A 17,635-nucleotide genomic window follows, 5' to 3' on the forward strand; every position below is an offset into this window, starting at 1 on the left:
CCGCTCCCTCTCTCGCTGTTTCTCAAGCTGCTGTCCCCGCTCCCTCTCTCTGTTTCACAAGCTGCTGTCCCCGCTCCCTCTCTCGCTGTTTCACAAGCTGCTGTCCCCGCTCCCTCTCTCGCTGTTTCTCAAGCTGCTGTCCCCGCTCCCCCTCTCACTGTTTCTCAAGCTGCTGTCCCCGCTCCCTCTCTCACTGTTTCTCAAGCTGCTGTCCCCGCTCCCTCTCTCGCTGTTTCTCAAGCTGCTGTCCCCGCTCCTTCCCTCTCACTGTTTCTCAAGCTGCTGTCCCCGCTCCCTCTCTCGCTGTTTCTCAAGCTGCTGTCCCCGCTCCCTCTCTCTGTTTCACAAGCTGCTGTCCCCGCTCCCTCTCTCACTGTTTCTCAAACTGCTGTCCCCGCTCCCTCTCTCACTGTTTCACAAGCTGCTGTCCCCGCTCCCTCTCTCACTGTTTCTCAAGCTGCTGTCCCCGCTCCCTCTCTCACTGTTTCTCAAGCTGCTGTCCCCGCTCCCTCTCTCACTGTTTCTCAAGCTGCTGTCCCCGCTCCCTCTCTCACTGTTTCTCAAGCTGCTGTCCCCGCTCCCTCTCTCACTGTTTCTCAAGCTGCTGTCCCCGCTCCCACTCACTGTTTCTCAAGCTGCTGTCCCCGCTCCCACTCACTGTTTCACAAGCTGCTGTCCCCGCTCCCTCTCTCGCTGTTTCACAAGCTGCTGTCCCCGTTCCTTCTCTCACTGTTTCTCAAGCTGCTGTCCCCGCTCCCTCTCTCACTGTTTCTCAAGCTGCTGTCCCCGCTCCCTCTCTCGCTGTTTCTCAAACTGCTGTCCCCGCCCCCTCTCTCACTGTTTCTCAAGCTGCTGTCCCCGCTCCCTCTCTCACTGTTTCACAAGCTGCTGTCCCCGCTCCCTCTCTCACTGTTTCTCAAGCTGCTGTCCCCACCCCCTCTCTCACTGTTTCTCAAGCTGCTGTCCCCGCTTCCTCTCTCACGGTTTCTCAAGCTGCTGTCCCCGCTCCCTCTCTCGCTGTTTCTCAAGCTGCTGTCCCCGCTCCCTCCCTCTCACTGTTTCTCAAGCTGCTGTCCCCGCTCCCTCTCTCGCTGTTTCTCAAGCTGCTGTCCCCGCTCCCTCTCTCTGTTTCACAAGCTGCTGTCCCCGCTCCCTCTCTCGCTGTTTCACAAGCTGCTGTCCCCGCTCCCTCTCTCGCTGTTTCTCAAGCTGCTGTCCCCGCTCCCCCTCTCACTGTTTCTCAAGCTGCTGTCCCCGCTCCCTCTCTCACTGTTTCTCAAGCTGCTGTCCCCGCTCCCTCCCTCTCACTGTTTCTCAAGCTGCTGTCCCCGCTCCCTCTCTCCCTGTTTCTCAAGCTGCTGTCCCCGCTCCCTCTCTCTGTTTCACAAGCTGCTGTCCCCGCTCCCTCTCTCGCTGTTTCTCAAGCAGCTGTCCCCGCTCCCTCTCTCTGTTTCACAAGCTGCTGTCCCCGCTCCCTCTCTCACTGTTTCTCAAGCTGCTGTCCCCGCTCCCTCTCTCACTGTTTCTCAAGCTGCTGTCCCCGCTCCCTCTCTCACTGTTTCTCAAGCTGCTGTCCCCGCTCCCTCTCTCGCTGTTTCTCAAGCTGCTGTCCCCGCTCCCTCTCTCACTGTTTCTCAAGCTGCTGTCCCCGCTCCCTCTCTCTCTGTTTCACAAGCTGCTGTCCCCGCTCCCTCTCTCGCTGTTTCTCAAGCTGCTGTCCCCGCTCCCTCCCTCTCGCTGTTTCTCAAGCTGCTGTCCCCGCTCCCTCTCTCGTTGTTTCTTAAGCTGCTGTCTCTGCTCCCTCTCTCGCTGTTTCTCAAACTGCTGTCCCCGCTCCCTCTCTCGCTGTTTCTGAAGCTGCTTCCCCAACTCTCTCGCTCTCTCTTTCTGAAGCTGCTTCCCCAACTCTCTCGCTCTCTCTTTCTGAAGCTGCTTCCCCAACTCTCTCACTCTCTCTTTTTGAAGCTGCTTCCCCAACTCTCTCGCTCTCTCTTTCTGAAGCTGCTTCCCCAACTCTCTCGCTCTCTCTTTCTGAAGCTGCTTCCCCAACTCTCTCGCTCACTGTTTCTGAAGCTGAATGATGTTGAGGCTGGATCCTTTCTCACTAATGTCCTCACGTCATCCTCTCCTTAGCCATTCTGTCCCTCTTCCCGAAATATTGTGCACCCCAGAATATTTATTTCCCAACCCTCATCATCTTGCAACCATGTCTCTGTAATGGTGATTATATCTAAATCAGTTCCCTCTAATTATGCCCCTAGTTCATCTATCTTATTGCAGATGCCTTGTTCATTCAGATCAAGAACTTTTAATTTCATTTTTTGACTTTTTCCCCTGTAATAACCTTATTCACCGATGAACTATTTTTGTTAAACTCTGTCCTCTCCTGTCCTGTGCTCATCTTTACCCACATCCTAAGTCTCCTTTCAGACAAACCATCACCCACCTGCACCACCCCCGTTAGTTAAAGCCCTATCCACAGCCTGGTTCAAGTGCAGCCCATCTCAATGGAATAGCTCGCTCTTCCCCAAGTACTGATGTGCCCCATGGGCCAGTGCCCCATGAATCAAAACCCCTTCTTCCCGCATCACTCTTTGAGCCGTGGATTTAAATGTCTCATCTGCTTGACCCTATGCCAAGTGGCACTTGGCTCAGCCAACTGCGTTCTGTTTGTTAATTTAGATCCTAACTCCTCAAATTCTCTTAAATACAACTAGCAATGATGTTCTGCTATGTCGCTGGTTCCGACGTGGACCACGACAACTGGATCTTCCCCTTCTCACTTCAAGTTGCCCTTAACCCTGGCACCAGGCAGACAACACAACCCTTTGGAGCTCCCAGTCGTTGCTTCAGAGAACAGTATCTATTGCCCTGGCTATACTGTCTCCTATCACTACTACATTCCTCTTCGCTCCCTTCACTTTGAATGAACTCCTTCACCATGGTGCCACAGCTGGTCCAACTCATTTACCTTGCAGTCCTTCTCCTCATCCACACAGGTAGCAAGCACCTCGTATCTATTGGACAAAGTTAGAGGCTGAGGCTCCTCCATCACTACATACATGCTGGTTCCCCATACCTGCCTGACTCGCAGTCACACCCTCCTGTCCCTGACCACTGACCAACCCTTAAGGTTTTGTCTAACCTAAGAGGTGTGACTACCTCCTGGAACAAAAAGTGTCCAGGTAACGGGCAGGGAACATAGATTCAAGATAAGTGGCAGGTGTAGGGGGGACATGAGGAAGAACTTTTTTTTTTTACAGAGGGTAGTGGGTGTCTGGAATTCGCTGCCCAAATTGGTGGTTGAGGCAGAAACTCTAAACTCTTTTAAAAACTACCTGGATCTGCACCTAAAGTGCTGTAAGCTGCAGGGCTATGGGCCGGGTGCAGGAAGGTGGGGTTAGAAAGGGCACCTGGGTGTCCTCAGGCTGGCATGGACAAGATGGGCCGAATGGCCTCCTTCTGTGCTGTAACTTTTCTATGGTTCTAACTCTCCCTCCGCTCCCGATGTCACACCATGTCCACAACTCAGACTCCAGCTCAGCAACTCTGAGCTGAAGTTGTCTAAGCTGCAGACATTTCCGGCAGGTATGGTTGTCAGGGATTGCATTGCATTCCGCTGATTTCCAATGCTGCAGTTATGGCTCACCATCTAATATGTCTACCCAATCAGATTTTCTAAGGTGAAACATAACAGTCCAGTGATTCCAACAAATAAACTCTTAGCTCCTGCTCAGGCAACTACAAGTTGGGATTCTCATGGCTGTTAAGCATTCAAGCTGCCTTGCGCGAGTAGTGTCAGTTCCCACTCAGGCTGCCAGATTGTTACAGTCAGATAACTCCCTCCCCAGCTCTGGGAACAATTCCATGATCTCAGGTTAAGCTCCTTTATGGCTGGCAGGCAATGCCAAGTGCTACAGGTTGGCACGGGAGGAGGTGATTTCAAGTAGTGTGTCATGGAATCAGATCAAAATAGTCATCTATTTTGAAGTCTCTAGATTCAGAATAGGTTCTGAAAACTAGTTTCGGTACGACTAGAACATCAATGACAAATTCTTTTAACCTAACAAAACATCTCACATTATTTACTTTGGATACTAGAAAGGAACTTCAGGTGAAGTTTATTACAGACAGCAGATCCAATCCACAGGCAAGTTGAAGGTTCCAGCAATTGTCTCCTTACAGTAACATATAACAAACACAGCCTACGCTTGGAATAAATGAATGTACTAAATGATATAATATGTTACTTTCCGCAATTTTCTCTCCTTGGTGGCATATCCTGTCTTATTTGGTCCCCCACCTCCCCACCCAATGTTTCTCATGCATCAGTGATTAATTTTTTAAAATTGTTAATGAGGTAGAGCAATATTGGTGATACATCAAGTGCTCTTGTAACCTGCAGGAGCAGAGCGAGCACCTCAGCTGCAGTAAATGTCAAAAGGGTATGAATAACAAGGGGCTTAATGGCTATCGATTTGCATTGCATTTTAAAACAATATTGCGACACTCGAGAAATTAAGAAACCTATTCTCCCCTCTCTGCATTTAAGCCCACGTTTGTTTTACCGTCTATCACAAAGAGAGGTGTTGGGGCTAATGAACCATCAATGTAAAACAGCCAACAGTATTTCATTGCTTTTTAGGCGATACACATGCCCATTGTAAATGGGAGCTCGGATTTTTCTCTCCTACATGTGAATTTACCATAATCAGCCAAATATACCTTGGGGGTTCCCAATGGGGTTACTGCAAAAGCATTCTAAAAAAATTTTCCAGCATTTCAAACAAGTGAAAGAACTCCAGTTGTGCTTGGGGTCGGGGGGGGGGTTTCCATGACTGATGCAATTGGAAAGAATGCAGTAAAGTCCCACTCCATGCCAGCTTAATTTAGGTTTGGGTTAGTTTATTTTTGAAGTGCACCCATCATATCATAAGCTTGAATTTTAATACTAAAAACATAAGAATGCAAATTTGCAAGAGGATCACCATCCCCAGTGCTTGTGGTGCACACAAATTCTAGCTGACTTGAAGACTCCTAGGTATAAAGTTTGGTCAGTATTAGTTCCCAGTAAGGCCAGGGAGAGAAATCATGAGCCCGGTGCTTCTCCTGTTTCCAGGCCCTCAGGTGGTGTCTGTGCAACAGAACCTTGAAGAGGCCAGAGAACAGAGATTCAATTGTGAACCATTCAGTCTGTGTTTTCCTGATCAGCAGGTCTGAACAATCTGCTGATTGCTGCTTCTCATGGCAATATATTTTTAACATCGACTATGCAACACAACTTTATCACAATATTTCAATACCTCAAAAAACACCAAGATAGTGTGGGATAATAGGCCAGTAGACAAAAAGGACAAGATTGGAGTCAATGGAAAAGACTCTTGAGAATCATGTGCAGTGTAAGACAGGTTACTGATTCACCATGAGCCCCATTACACACTCCTGTCCTGGGAATTTCACCCCACAAAGCCTGCTCACAGTAAACTTCCATTAGCAACAAAATAAACAGAACTCCAGCCTCTGTTCGCAAGACAATTATAGATGACAGAAGCCACCGAGCCCAGTTCATCTCATCCATCCCAGAATGACGTACAAACACCGTTATTAGGAGCAGCAGTAGGTCATTCAGCCCCTCGAGCCTGCTCTGCCATTTGATAACATTGCCAACATTATACCAGAGACTACAACTCAAAAGCACTTAATTGGTTTAAAAGCAATTAGGGACATCGTGAAAGGTGCTGTATAAATGTAGGTTTTGTCTTTCTTTCATTACACCTGCATGCAGTAGGCAGAGTGACAGTCGCAATGGTGAAATTGGAGGCCCAATGCTGAGTCACTAAGGATACTTAATCAACTGCAGGTAGGAAAGTGGCTAAGAAATCACTACATTTACAAAAGCAATTCAAATATGTAGCTAATCTCCCCCAAACACACCCCACTAGTCACCCAAAATTCTCCCCAGCATCCCCACCTTTCCCAACCATCCCCCCCAATCTCTCCAACATTCCACCCCCTTCAGCCCCACCAACATTCCCCCAGCACCCCCTCCTGCCTTCCCCCAATCACCTCCTCCCCAGCAGCCCCCAACCTTCCTCCCAGCCCCTCCTCCAACCTTCCCCCCAACTGCCCACCCCTCCAACCTTCCCCCTCCTCAGCCCACTCTTCCAACCTTCCCCCCTCCCCAGCCCACCCTTCCAACCTTCCCTCCACAGCCCACCTTCCAACCTTCCCCCAACCCACAACCAACCTCGCCCCCCCCAACCTTGCCCCAAATCCCCCCACACAGCATCCAAATGGTTGTAAAATTACAGGGATTTTTTTCAGGCAGCAACACTCAGTTGTTGCTGCTGCTTCTCACCTATGGGCAGCTTCCTGGTTTCCAGCCGGGCTTTTCAAAACAAAAAAAAAATTCGGAATCTCAAAGCTGCCCAAAGGTTGGAAGAAGCAGCAGCGACTAATGAAATGTACCTGGCACTGACAGACCAGCTTAAAAAATATTGGAACTCTCAGCCTGACAGATTCGTTTTTTTTTATAAGTGGGTCTTTCAGGTCTGCAGCTCTGGCTGGTCAGTGTGGACAACGAGAAACTGAAACACCAAGCCCGGCACCCACCTACCAGACCCCCCAGGCCTCGGTGTTTGACACTGTCTGCACCCCTCTCTCCCGGGCCCTGGTTCCCAGTGGACAAGCAGGCAACGTGTAAAACTGTCTCATATTCCATGTTAATTAGCAATGCCACTTAGTGAATCCCTAATTGGGATATGGAAAAATTGTCACACTGGTGCAGGAGGGAGTATTCTTCTGAAATTTGCAGTTGAGGTGCATTGTTAGGACACAGCAGAGAGATCTTTACACTGCATCTATGATGTACCAAAGTTGGAAGTGCTCGAAGCTGGCAGGGATGTGCCCAAAATGGGAGAAGTTCCAATCCCCAATGATAACATTCCTCATCTTGAGGAGCTTAAAATGTTCTATAAAGAAATATGAAAATTTGACCTACATTCAAATCCAATGAATGGCAAACTTTTTGAATTAAAAATGTTGATCCTTATCTTTTTGCTGTAGGAAAAATTCCCCCTCATCCAATATAACACAGTGAGGATTCATTTTCTTCCATATTCCTAAGATATCCCATTACACAGTGATCGAGAGAATTACTTTAAACATTGGGTAACACATATTTATCTAGGTGTGTGAAATGTTACTTTGCCAAATTAGCTTGTGAACAAACTCTCAATTACTCCCTTATAGAAGTGATGCACAATTTAATAAAATTCAGTCCCTGGTCAGCATGGGAACTCCGTTTTGCAAAATGCTTAAGCTTCATTAGTTTTATAAATATTACCATGAAGATAACATTGACAGCAGGTAACAAATTACTTATCCCTTTTGCAAATCTGAAAAATTAATTTGAAGAAAATTTCCACCACAATTATTAAGAACGTCTTTAGAGGAACTACCTTAGATTTGAATGAATCCTTTTCCCTTTCAGCCGCCCACCTTGCGCTGGGATAAAAATTTAAGCAACAAAAGGTAGAGAAGATTGAATCACAGCTGCAAGTGACATTCAAGCTCATGAGGGGAAGACTTCTTTTGGATCCTGTATTATTAATGTAATTATCAAACAAACAGAGGAAACTTTACATCGACGTTTGTAACTGGGAGTCCACAACTTCAGTAGTGAAGATTGAACTACCTCATAGCATTGCACTTATAAAATCAGCGCCAAATCCACAGTAAAGGTTCTGTGTTTACATGACCTTTCCTTCAGTCTTTTGCCTCATTCTTCTTCATCTCCCATACTTTCCTGCCTTTCTTTGTCATGCATTATTCTTTGACAGAATTGTATGTAACTTTTGCCCCTGTTACTGCTAATTGGCACTGACTGGCTCACCCTGTAATTTTCTATAATAAAAACAGGAAGTGTTAGAAAAATGCAGGTCTGGCAGCGTCTGTGTAGAGACGATCAGTGTTAATGTTTCAAGTCCAACCTGACGCTTTTTCAGAACTGAAAAGAGGTAGAAATATAATGGGTTGGATGGCGAGAGTGATTAAATACCAAAGATGTCATGGAACACAAGAAGAAGGGACTGGTAATGGCTGTAGTAAAGAAACAAAACATAGATCCAGTGTAGCTGCTAATAGCAGAATATAGGTCAGTCTGAAAGCAATAACAAGATACAGATTGGCACTTGGCAAGAAAAAAATTCAAAATGGAGGACAGAGTTCGCGGTCTGAAGTTGTTGAACTCAATGTTGAGTCCAGAAGGCTGTAAAGTGCCTAACTGGAAGAATAGGTGCTGTTCCTCCAGCTTGTGTTGGGCTTCACTGGAATATTGTAGCAAGCCGAGGACAGAAATATGAACATGAGATGGTGGCCTTTTGTTCCACCTGACCCTCCCCACTTTTTTTAAACAGCATAAAACCCATCACATTTCTCCCTCTCTTCAGTTCTGAAAAACAGTCACATTGGACTCGAAACGTTAATTCTGTTTCTCTCTCCATAGGTGCTGCAAGGCCTGAGTTTTTCCAGAACTTTGTTTTTGTTTCAGATCTCCAGCATCTGCAGTATTTTGCTTTCTTTGCTTTGTCAGAAAGAGCCACAACTATTACATGGATTTCTTTTTACTCTACAAGAATGAAACTTCTGTATTACAATTAGCTATGAAAAGATATTTTGGATTACATAATAATTTACAGCCCAGAAATCGACCAGCCAACTGGTCTATGCCAGTGCCCATGCTCCATGCAAACCATTCCTAAGAAGTCACTCCTGGTTTCTGAATACCTATTTCAGATGTTGACATTTGAGGTTTATCAGATCAGTCAACAATCCAAAACACAATAAATTTCAATGGGAACACCTTGAGATTTACCTGATTGCGTTTGCGCAGCGCAGCATTTGTTCGATCCATTGCCACACAACAAATTTATTTTGAAGTCCTACGTGTGACCTGTAAAATAAAAAGTCCAGAAGTATTTTACCATGTATTAAAACTTAATTAACTTTTTAACTATTTTTAAGATATGCAATTTCTGCTCAAAATTTAATATTGAGTGCAAAAGAAACATACATTCTCACTCTACAAAAAATGCACGAAATTTTGGAAAGAAAATACAGGTTTAAATTTTTAAAAAAAGGACAATGTTTGTGATTTTACTGGTAGTTAGCGATCCTGTAACAGAATCCTGAGAACACGGTTTTGGAATGTATGATTTAGTGGTTAGTCATCGATTGCAAATCCGAAAAAACTCAAAAACAGTTAATTTGTCCAACTGCTGTTTATGAGATGGTGGTGACACAGTGCAGATGCTGCAGTTCCTCACAAATCGACAATGTCCATTCTAAATAATTTTTGTTGTGTGCAGCCAGTTCATTTCAATGTGCGGCATGGAGTATCTTAAAGGGGACAAATTGAGAGTGGCCCGCGCAGTATCTTCCAGGTTGCTGTACGGCCACACGAGCATGCAGCTTAGAGGGAACAATGCTGATAGTCACTGGTCTCTTCAGGAAACGTCACCAATTGAAGCACTTTTGGGTGCTTCAAAAACCAAACAAAGGCCCAAGACCAGGGATTTATTCGTAGCTCTCCAAATCAATTGCTGGAATTTTTACAAAACAGTGAGATACACCATGTGAAGGGGTGCCCGTTTATCTTAGTCCAATGTTACAAAGGCTGATCAGTGAAACCACCAAGGAAATTCCTGGCATATACAATCTGAATCTTTCTTTAAATGTTACTTTGAAAAAAATAAGAGAGCGTGTTCTTATTTCTATGTACATTAATTATACTTTACCCGAGATGTTGATTCGAGAAACAGATTGTACACGTTTTGGTGCGAGGTGCTAGCTGCCTTCTGAGCATGATTGGCAAAGGCAGACGGCAGGCAGCCATGATAGGGTCTGCTGCTACCTTACAGGTTAGAGGAGGCAGAACATCTCAGCAGCCTCACAGTGCAAAGAGGTGGCCAAATGGCCAGCTAAAAGGTACTTTGCCCCATTTCAGGTTAAAACCCCTTTGTGGCAAAAGTTTTTCCCTACAAAAAGAAACTCCTTAATTGCTCTCCACATTGAACATGACAGCTGTGTACTAGCATGCTCAGGTTTGCCAATCAGTGATTTGAAAGCCGCCTTCTGGCCTTTCCCCGCTGGTCAACAAATCCCTCGAGGGGCTTAATGGGCAATTAACTAGGGGAGAGTGGATTCCGGGCTCTCCCCCACTGCTCTCGCTTTGAAAATTTCAGCACGTCCCAGAGGTTTCAGGGTATCGATAAGTCATCGAACAGTGTTACCTTCAAAGCACACGCTCCTGTTCTCGGCCCAACCAGCCCACCCCCAAAGCGATTGAAAATCCTGGCCTATATTTCAGTTCAATAATTTATGTGAAACACCATATCAAATTAGAAAACTCGGTGAGGGGGTCCATAATCGAGAGTTCTCCCATATTCTTCATATGAAAGCAGAGTTCGCTAATGAAATAAATATTACAACCATTATAAGATATACACATATGTCTGATTTATCACAGAGCCCAATGCAGAGATGACACTTGTTCCAAATTCACACCAGGTTTATTTATATTACTTTAAGATATCTCAGAACTCTCAGGATTTTATTTACATGCACGGTGTCAGCCAGGACCCAGGTCTTGTCTCTATAAGTTTCTTTGCTTTCTAGCTCCACCCACAGGCTTAAGGAATCAAGTACAGTTTCATAGATCAGATAACCAACCAACATAATCAAACACAGGTCAAACTATTGAGCACTACAATAGCCAAATTAATGATTCAAATTGTTTACCAAAGCAGCTGGATTAGTTGCCGTTGAGCATTTACTTTTCACTGCAAATTCAACAGTATTTCTTGTTTACCTGTTAATGTAAGAGGGAAAAAAATTGTTGAGAATTAAAACTTATTAAACTATTGATACTTTCAGCTGTTAAGTTATATTGTATACACTTCCATACAATATCCCTATATGGGGCTAAAAGTGGCGGGGTCATATTCTTCGTAGGTTTCCCTCCTGATCAGGTTTCTTTCCAGCAGAGAAATATCTCCGAAGGTGGCGGGCCCAGCATCATACCCGGTGCAATTGCCATCAGCTCCATCCTGCTCTGCTCCTACACGTAAATGCCGGTCTCTCCTCCTCACTGGCCAACCTCACTCCAGCAATGGGAGTCAGGGCGGATCTCATGAGGAGAATTGCTCCTCAAATACTGTAGCCGGAGGAGTTGAATTTAACAACTTTAAGGTTACAATGAGTAGAGGCAGAGAGAAAACCTGTTTGTGTGCACCAGCCAACATGAAGGTGAGAATTTTAATGGGCAGGAACTCAAATACTAATCCTCGTCTTGTAGGTCATATATTTTTTTGAGAGTTTCTGAGGGATAGTCTTCAACGTGGCCTGCCTCATATGAGCATAGACCATACTTCTTAATGTATCTGAATGAAATTCTGGGGGAGGAGGGAGAGAAAGGCACGTTTTGAAGGAGGATTTTATCACGTTTCAGGTACATCATCAACACGTATTACTAGAGGGAAGCAAGCTCCAATTTAGAGTTCTTGTTTCAAAAATACATGGAGATTTAAAATCTTACATCTGATGAGCCAGAAGCAAGTGGTTTAATTTTTCAGGTATAATTACAAGACACAAAAAATAATTTTGAAATAATCACGTGACCCAAGCTGAAAGATCATGCTGCACACAGTTCTGAGCTCAACTTTTGGTAGGTCAGGTAATAACTAGCCTTAAATATTTTAAGTATAATAGCAGAATCTCAGACACTAAAGGAAGACAAAAAAGACAACATGTTTCAAGAGCCTGAACCTCAATGGATCTTTTGGGTCCATCAATGGAAATCGCTGTTCAGCAACTGATTCCCAGCTTCCTGCGCCAAAGTGACTGACCCTCTAGCAGACTGGCAACGAGACAAGTAAATAAATAGGAGAATTTCCACACCGACAACCACTCTCTCTCTCTCTCTCCCCCACCTCCCGCCCCCACCACCACCACCACCACCAACCCCAAAAGAGGTCGAAGTGATCATTGTAAAAGTACTCAGAGGAGTGTTTGGTGTCAAAACCAGATTCTCCACAGTAAAGCAAATCCACGGGCTGAGAACTGACTGCAAGATTGAAAATATCCACACGAGGGAGCCATTCACTGCAAAGGTTTACTTTAAAAAAAGATTAAACATTATCTGCCAGCCCTTCGCACTATGGACTTCATCCCTTTCAATGAATTGCTCTGTCGGAGCCTGGCCAGGGCAAACTACACAAAAAGTGAGAGAGAAACCTTAAACCATTAAAAGCTTATTGCTTTCTAACATCTGGGAGATTTTCATTGGCCTTATCAGCTGGAGTGCAAAAAAGAGACACCAGAAGGTGAAATGAGACCCGAGTAGACGATAATTGCACATCCACAGCTGGAACATAAGCTCTTTAATATGTTTCTCTAGAGGCCATGAACTGTCACCGGCACAACCATACATTTAGATTCAAACTACCTCTACTCCAAACAATATTAACCTTTACTCTATTTCATTGGCAACTTCAGGACAATCAAATATTGAAGTCAGGTCCAGTGGAAGTGGAAATTTTGCAATCCTTTTCACATGCTCAACATAAAATTCAAAGTTAACTACCACAGCAGAAACTCCTGCTATGTGCCATCGTAAATTGGCTGGTGAAAGGATCACTGGCAAGGTTTCAGTTTTGTGACTGCCAGCTGTGAGATACTACCGAAAATAAAACATTATGCATATGATGCCTTATATGCATTTGGTAAATAGAAAAATACATGATTCAATAAAACTCACCAGAAATCCCAATTCACCAGTAAAAGAATAACAGCGGAGGAGGATTACCAGAGAAATCAACATTCCCAATATTCTCTGCTCTTACTGGCTTAAAAGCTGGTAATTTAGAATTTGTATCAAAATTCACTCAATCACAATCTATTTATTTTTTCAAACTTCATGGTTTTTAACCAGGTTGGTTGTCTTACACAATTGATGTCTCTCAAGAATAAAGCATTAGAAATTGCAATTGGGGAAAAAAAGACAATTTAAGATATAAAGGTAGGCAACATGATAGAAAAAATCATGTCAGAAATTTTAAGGTTTATAAACTCTCATGAATGCAGTAGCTTAAAAGGATCCAGTACTTTTTTAAAAATTCATTCACGGGATGTGGGCTTCACTGGCTAGGCCAGCATTTATTGCCCATCCCTAGTTGCTCTTGAGAAGGTGGTGGTGAGCTGCTTTCTTGAACCGCTGCAGTCCATGTGGTGTATGTACACCCACAGTGCTTTTAGGAAGGGAGTTCCAGGATTTTGACCCAGCGACAAGTGAAGGAACGGCAATATATTTCCAAGCCAGGATGGTGAGGGGAGCTTCCAGGTGATGGTGTTCCCATCTATCTGCTGCCATAGTCCTTCTAGGTGGTAGTGGTCATGGGTTTGGAAGGTGCTGTCTAAGGAGCCTTGGTGAAACTTTGCAGTGCATCTTGTAGATGGTACACACTGCTGCTACTGTGCATCAGTGGCGGAGGGAGTGAATGTTAGTGGATGTGATGCCAATCAAGCAGGCTGCTTTGTCCCGGATGGTATCCAGCTTCTTCAGTGTTGTAGAAGTTGCACTCATCCAGGCAAGTGGGGAGTATTCCATCACATTCCTGACTTGTGCCTTGTAGATGGTGGACAGGCTTTGGAGAGTCAGGAGGTGAGTTATTCGTCACATGATTCCTAGTCTGACCTGCTCTTGTAGCCACATTATTTATATGGCTAGTCCAATTCAGTTTCTGGTCAATGGTAACCCCCAGGACATTGATAGTGGGGGAATTCAGTGATGGTAATGCCATTGAACATCAAGGAGCAATGGTTGGATTCTCTCTTGTTGGAGATGGTCATTGCTTGACATTTGTGTGGTGTGAATGTTACTTGCCACTTGTTAGCCCAAGCCTGGATATTGTCCAGGTCTTGCTGCATTTGGACACGGACTGCTTCGGTATCTGAAGAGTCACAAATGGTGAACATTGTGCAATCATCAGCGAACATTCCCACTTCTGATCTTATGATGGAAGGAAGGTCATTGATGAAGCAGCTGAAGATGGTTGGGCCAAGGACACTACCCTGAGGAACTCCTGCGGTGATGTCCTGGAGCTGAGATGACTGACCTCCAACAACCATAACCATCTTTCTTTGTGCTAGGTATGACTCCAAACAGCGGAGAGTTTTCCCCCCGATTCCCATTGACTCCAGTTTTGCTAGGGCTCCTTGATGCCACACTTGGTCAAATGCTGCCTTGATGTCAAGGGCAGTCACTCACACCTGACCTCGGGAGTTCAGCTCTTTTGTCCATGCTTGAACCAAGGCTGTAATGAGGTCAGGAGCTGAGTGGCTCTGGTGGAACACAAGTTAGACTCATAATCCAGAGGACAAGAGTTCAAACCTATCAAAGCAAATAGCATGTGGCCAGGCACAAGGAGGATCATGAAAGTTGCCGAACAGTCATAAAAATCCAACAGGTGTGACAAAATAATTTCAAGGAAGGAAGCCTGCTATCCTTACCTGATCTGGGCTATATATGACTTCAGTCCCACACTCTATGGTTGACGCAATGTCCCTAGAACATCCACGAAGAATGGACAATTATACTGCCTTGACATTTAAGACTAATTTTAGATGTTTCTACCAATGTGTGCAGACTGGGAGCGGAGACCAGCCAGATAGAGGACAGAAAACCGAGAGCTGAAGGTGAGCAGCACTGGAAAATTCAAGATAGACAGCAGAATAGAACTTGCAAGAGAGGTGTGTGCACTCCTCAATGAGCTGTAGAGGCAAGCATGTGGTGACTCGCGTACTAGATGCCCTCTTCCCACCAAACAGTAAGTTAAATTTTTATTTTTTATATATATATATATATATATATATATATATATATATATATATATATATATAGTAATTCTCCCTCTCCTCAGCATTTCCCAAATTAAAATTGGAAATGTTGCCCTCTTGAGAATACACAAGTCCATAGAAATTAAGGTTTTGAATATGTCAATCGCTTCCCTAAAGTGAGGTTGGAGTGCAAAAACCCCAAGTGACAAAACTTGAGGTGCTGAAAATACAGAAATACATCTTATGGAAGAGGATTTCAGTCCATCAGCCGCAAGACAGTTGTTCACTTCATTTTACAAGTTAATAGTTGAAGTATATTCAAGCCAATGGCTCAGAAAGGAACAGTTTCCATCATACAGCTTCCGCACTGTTAAATTGCAAGAGCAGTGTATAGTACACAGGGCACATTCCAAATAATTCATTCTGTTTAATACTTTTTGGGAGTATTCAAAAAAGTTTCTTTTACTCCTTGTAGTGAAGGTCAGGATGAGAATGTTGTCCTAGCTTTATCATTTATTTTGTCTTGACCATCATCAGCTGTGTGTCAGCTCATGGCTCAATTGGCAGCACTTTCATCTCTTGAGTCACAAGGTTCCTGGATTCAGGTCCCACTCCAGGACTTGAGCACAAAAATAAGGGCTGACATTCCAATGCCATATTGAGGTAGTGCTGCACTATCCAAGGTGCTGTCTTTCAGATGATTTGCTAAATCGAGGGCCCGTCTGCCCTCTCAGGTGAATGCAAAAGATTGCATGGCACAATTTCAAAGATGAGCAGGGAAGTTTTCTCTGGGTGTCCTAGTCAATTTTTATCCTTCAAACAACATTACAAAAAATAAACGAGTATCTTGTCATTATAGCATTGCCGTATGTGGGTATTTGCTGTGCATAAATTGGCTGCCATGTGTCCTACATTACACTAGTGACTACAATTCAAAAGTTCTTCATATGCTGTAAAGCACTTTGAGACATCCAGCAGTCATGAAAGGCGTTTTATAAACAAAGGCATCTGAAGAAACATATAGAGGGTTTACCCTGCCAGGCTCCCACCCAAAACTCCATCACCCACCCTCACTACCCCAACCCCGCGCTCTCTTCCAGCCTCAAGCAAACATTGGGGCATTCCTTACTGTAAGGAAGAAGTGGAACAGAAAGCAACAGGCAGTTCTTAGGCACCACTTAATGACCAGTTCCCAAAAATTACTGGACAAAAGCCAGAGATCAGGTCTTTGCCAACTCTTTGAGAAGAAAGGTAGTACTTTAAATAGATTTACTCTCAAGAGGCTGCTCAGGCAAATAAATGTTAAATTAAAGAAACTGATGTTAAGCAAGAAAGAATTGGTATTTATATAGCACCTTTCACAGCCTCAGGATGTCTCAAAGTGCTTTACAGATAATGAAGTAATATTGAAGGGTTGTCACAGCTACAATATGAACATACGAATTAGGAGTAGGGCCATTGGCCCCTTAAGCCTGCTCCACCATTCAATAAGATCAATAAGGCCTCTGCCCTCACATCTTCCCCTCCCTCCCTCCCAGAACCATAATAGCGTCCCCCTTGTCCTCACTTTTCACCTCACCAGCCTCCACATTCAAACGATCATCCTCCACCATTTCTGTCAACTCCAGCATTATGCCACCACCAAACACATCTTCCCTTCACCCCTCCCCCCCCCCCCCCATCAGCATTCCGTCGGGACTGTTCCCCCTAGGACACCTTGGTCCATCCCTTCATCACCCCCAACACTTCATCCCCCTTCCATGGCACCTTCCCATGCAACCGCAGAAGGTGCAACATCTGCCCCTTTGCGTCCTCCCTTCTCACCATCCAAGGGCCCAAACACTCCTTTCAGGTGAAGCAGCGCTTCACTTGCACTTCCTTCAATTTGGTCTACTGTATTCGCTGCTCCCAATGTGATCTCCTCTACATCGGGGAGTCCAAACACAGGCTGGGTGACCACTTTGCGGAACACCTCTGGTCTGTCCGCAAGCATGACCCAGACCTTCTGGTCGCTTCGCATTTCAGCACACCATCCTGCTCTCATTCCCACATGTCCGTTCTTGGCCTGCTGTAATGTTCCAGTGAAGCCCAACGCAAACTGGAGGAACAGTAACTCATCTTCAAAATAGTTGCTTACAGCCTTCTGGTCTTAACATTGAGTTCAATAACTTCAGACCATGAACTCTCCTCTCCATCCTCTTCCCCCCTTTTTTTAAAATCCCCTTTTTTCTATATTCATTTTTATTTTTTATCCACTTATTTTTATTTATTTATCCGTGGTTTTATCCCCCTTTTCATCCCCCCTTCTATCTTATTTTCTATCCTTTTTTTTCCCCACCACCCCTTTCCCCTCCCCCCACCCCATTCCCTACCGGGCCATCTATTACTTGTTCCATGTTGTTCTTTCACACAATGCTATCCTTGTTCTACTATTATCACATTCTGCTTTCTTACCTTTATGCCACTATCAGCATTTTTTTTTTAGCACTAACCACGAAAATTAACACTCCCTTTGTCCATTAGTTCATGACATCTTTGTCAATCCCTCTTTTGTCCTATTGCTGGCTTTCTATCCAGCTCCACCTGCCCTGCCCCCCTTATACAGTATAAATTTCATCACATTTCCACTTCTCTTCAGCTCTGAAGAAGGGTCATACGGACTCAAAATGTTAACACTAATCAAAGTTAGGATGGTGTGTGGCTCGGAGGTGGTGTTGCGCCCATGCTACCCTTGTCCTTC

The 17,635-nt window shown here is 44.7% G+C and overlaps 1 protein-coding gene across 3 annotated transcripts in view; it reads right to left on the minus strand.

Moving 5' to 3' along the window:
* The window catches only part of LOC144696735 (zinc finger protein 800-like), a 126,098-nt gene that overhangs the window by 47,448 nt on the left and 61,015 nt on the right, over positions 1-17,635 (minus strand). For 2 of the 3 annotated variants that reach the window (XM_078568402.1, XM_078568403.1), the window contains one exon: positions 8,876-8,953. In XM_078568402.1, the coding sequence (XP_078424528.1) occupies positions 8,876-8,914 (39 nt within the window). In that variant the 5' untranslated portion in view covers positions 8,915-8,953. Of the gene's footprint in view, positions 1-8,875; positions 8,954-10,800; positions 10,871-17,635 lie in introns of all 3 variants that reach the window. The other variant, XM_078568400.1, reaches the window with a different exon arrangement.

This window comes from Cetorhinus maximus, chromosome 22, assembly GCF_964194155.1.
Source record: "Cetorhinus maximus chromosome 22, sCetMax3.hap1.1, whole genome shotgun sequence".
NCBI classification, from domain to species: domain Eukaryota; kingdom Metazoa; phylum Chordata; class Chondrichthyes; order Lamniformes; family Cetorhinidae; genus Cetorhinus; species Cetorhinus maximus.